Source organism: Octopus bimaculoides, chromosome 11, assembly GCF_001194135.2.
Source record: "Octopus bimaculoides isolate UCB-OBI-ISO-001 chromosome 11, ASM119413v2, whole genome shotgun sequence".
In the NCBI taxonomy this organism is placed as follows: Eukaryota; Metazoa; Mollusca; class Cephalopoda; order Octopoda; family Octopodidae; genus Octopus; species Octopus bimaculoides.
The window spans coordinates 78805790-78808887 of NC_068991.1; the positions used below are offsets into that span (position 1 = coordinate 78805790).

At 36.6% G+C, this 3098-nt stretch overlaps 1 protein-coding gene across 1 annotated transcript in view; it reads left to right on the forward strand.

The window, feature by feature from the left end:
* Positions 1-3098, forward strand: part of LOC106869908 (uncharacterized) — a 51994-nt gene that overhangs the window by 28096 nt on the left and 20800 nt on the right. Inside the window, exons 8-9 of the mRNA XM_014915840.2 lie at positions 414-711; positions 2620-2807. Coding sequence (XP_014771326.2) covers positions 414-711; positions 2620-2807 — 486 coding nt within the window. The remainder of the gene's footprint in view (positions 1-413; positions 712-2619; positions 2808-3098) is intronic.

Genomic DNA, 3098 nt, shown 5'->3' on the forward strand with positions numbered 1-3098 from the left:
ACCGAGAGCCGGATTCATAAGATAGAATCGTACTACGAAACTATTTAGCTTTGCATTATGCTTACGTCAAAATAAAACTCCTCGTGAAAGAATTGTTGCAATACCAGATAAACCATTCCTCTACTTTAATTTTTTTTTTTTTATACGCCACACTTAAGTTTTCATTCATCACTGGATACTTTCGGATAGGAATTGTGGATTACCAAAGATGATGGGTGACTTAGCTGTCTACTTTGTGTGTACTTCCGTCTTGCCAGTTCCCGACATGCTTCACTTTAATCTAACTTGATCCCCCATTGATTCCTTGTAATCAAAACTATCATGTATATGAACTGTGTGAAATTGTTGATAAGTGAGATTAATAGTTATTTTATTTTCAATGATTTTATTCCAATTACTACATTTACTTTCAGTTCAATGCAACCCCTGCTTCGTTTACTCTAACTGGACCTTCTGAAGTTAGTGTGGACGCCTCAGCTTTGTTTAAGCTGAAGTTAAACCTTCCTATTTTAGCAAACGAAATAAAAATTGATGTGTTCCCTCCTCTGAATGTATCATCCGTAATGACTGTATGTAACATAAGAGTTACAGGATATGGCCGTAATTTTGAGTGTTTAAACACATCGAGTATAGCAAGTAGTCTCACTGAATCTGAAATAGATTCGGGGTATTCAAGAGGACATCTGGATATGGGATACATCACCAATTCAAGTACGTATATGATGACTTTTTATTTTTTTAGCTATAAAGAAGTTTAAAAGATCGGAAGGAAAAAAATAAATATCATGTTGTTGACATCATAAGTGTCTTATAAACTTTCAAGAGAACGTGAAATAAATATCTTTTGGTATAGCGTATCTCGAAGCAGTCTCGTGAAGGTGTAAACACTAGCATGTAAAGACTGCCTTCGACTTTTTCTCTCCAAAATGATTTTTCATTCCAATATTTGCATGCTGTTGTTTATTTCTTTTATGTGTACACTTCGAGATGTACTGTTAAAAAAATGGGAGATTGCCTGTATTGATTCCGTATATTCTTCGGAAAATGTAAGTGAAACAAACGTCTCTAGAATGAAGCGTTGGACAATGCAATAACGCCTCGTAACATCACTCGCTAAAGCTTCTCTAATGTTAACAGGATGCAAAGTTAGCTTGTTTACCATATTTTTCGCCCCCACCTCTCTCTCTCTATCTCTCACTATCTATCGATCGATTTATCTATCTATCTATCTATCTATCTATCTATCTATCTATCTATCTATCTATCCATCTATCTATCTATCTGTATGTCTGTCTGTCTGTATGTCTGTATGTCTGTCTCTGTCTCTTTGTCAAACAAATTATGTAAGCAATGCTTGCACTATATATTTGGCAACTATTTCGTTAGTTTGTAATATTGGATCCGTACCATACCACGTCCATGACTAGGCGAACTCCTCATTCTCCAAAACAGAGCTGTCACTGGCCAGCGAGTATGATTTGATAACAAACACCGTGCTTTCGTTAATTGTTTTTCGATTCCAACGTAGTCGCGGTCAGGCAGTGAAAACCTCTCAGCCTCTTCATCCTTCAAAGACAGAAGATGAAACTACTGGAAGGAAAGAGGACTGCATCAGTAGAGAGCAAGTACGTACTCATTTTCAGCTATGTAGAGGGGAAAAAATATGAACTGAAATGTGTTGATCAAGCATGCAACACGCTATCCGGTTCCAGAATCAAACCCGTGGCCTTACAATCATCCTCAGCAGAAAATGAACTGAAGCAGAATGCTGTTGCAGCTCCCCCCTCCGGCTATCACTTTCTCGGTGTCCCACTGGCTCAAGGACTGCAGGACCAATAGCATATCTATATCTGATCGCAACTATAAAGACACCTAAAACAATCGGTGCAAGCGCGATATGGGCTGCCAAGCTATACTCACTAATGACGACTGTTAAGCTTCATTTTAGTCAGGGGAGAAAGCTTGTGCTATTTGCACGTGGTATCTAGCAACGGCGCACATCCCAGATCCATCTACTTGCAAAATTAACTTCTTTGCCCTAAACACATTAACACAATAGATCGAGTTGAATATTTGGAGTATTGACTAATAACCGCTTAACCGTGTATAATGTACATTTGAAACAGACCACCAAAACCAATCAGATTATGTTTCGCCGCAGCGGGCTAATAAGACCAGACCACTTAAGGGATTATCACCACATAGCAACAGACCAGATACGTCACTGCCATCGATATTTAATTCACTATCATTAATTAAAATTTCTAGGTTATCACCCCCGTGTATTTTTAAATCCGTATTAGTGAATTAAAATCTGATTATTCTAATCTCTAAAGATGAGATTTTAGTTCAATTAAAATTTCTTGGCTTCTTGAATCAAATATGTCAGCGCAGAAAACACATAGTATATATATTAATATGTTTGATTAAGAAAAATGAACTTGATTGAAATGCTTTCTTTGCGAATAAAATATACTGAGCTTCGTTGGGATGTGATCATCAACACATTATTATGATTTTTGATACATTAACCATTAAGCTAGCATGATTTGATTTTCCTTTTATTTTTTTTTTTACATTGAAGGGATTAAACACAGTTCTACATCTTTTCCTTTTCAGTGGTACGATCAAATGCGCATGATAGTAATGAAGACTATTTTGATGTAGAGTTTACATTGAATACGTTTAATGACACATCTTTAATTGGCAAAACGGTATACGTCGGTGCTGCTGTTATGATGGGACCTGATTATATCTGGACATCTCGGAAACCAATTCAAATAAAAGCAATTCAGCCATTCACAATTGTAAGATTAAAATTCATTGTATTTCATTATGCTAAAAATACTCAGGCACAACCGCATAACACACACACACACACACACACACACACCCACACACACACACACACACACACACACACACACACACTCACACCAACACACACATAAACGTATCTCAGAATTATATACATACATGCATATCTATCTATCTATCTATCTAATTATTTACATATCTGTCAAATCTTTTTATCATTTCTCCTTCATTCCCTAACTATCCGTGTGTGTGTGTGTGTGTGTGTGTGTGTGTGTGTGTGT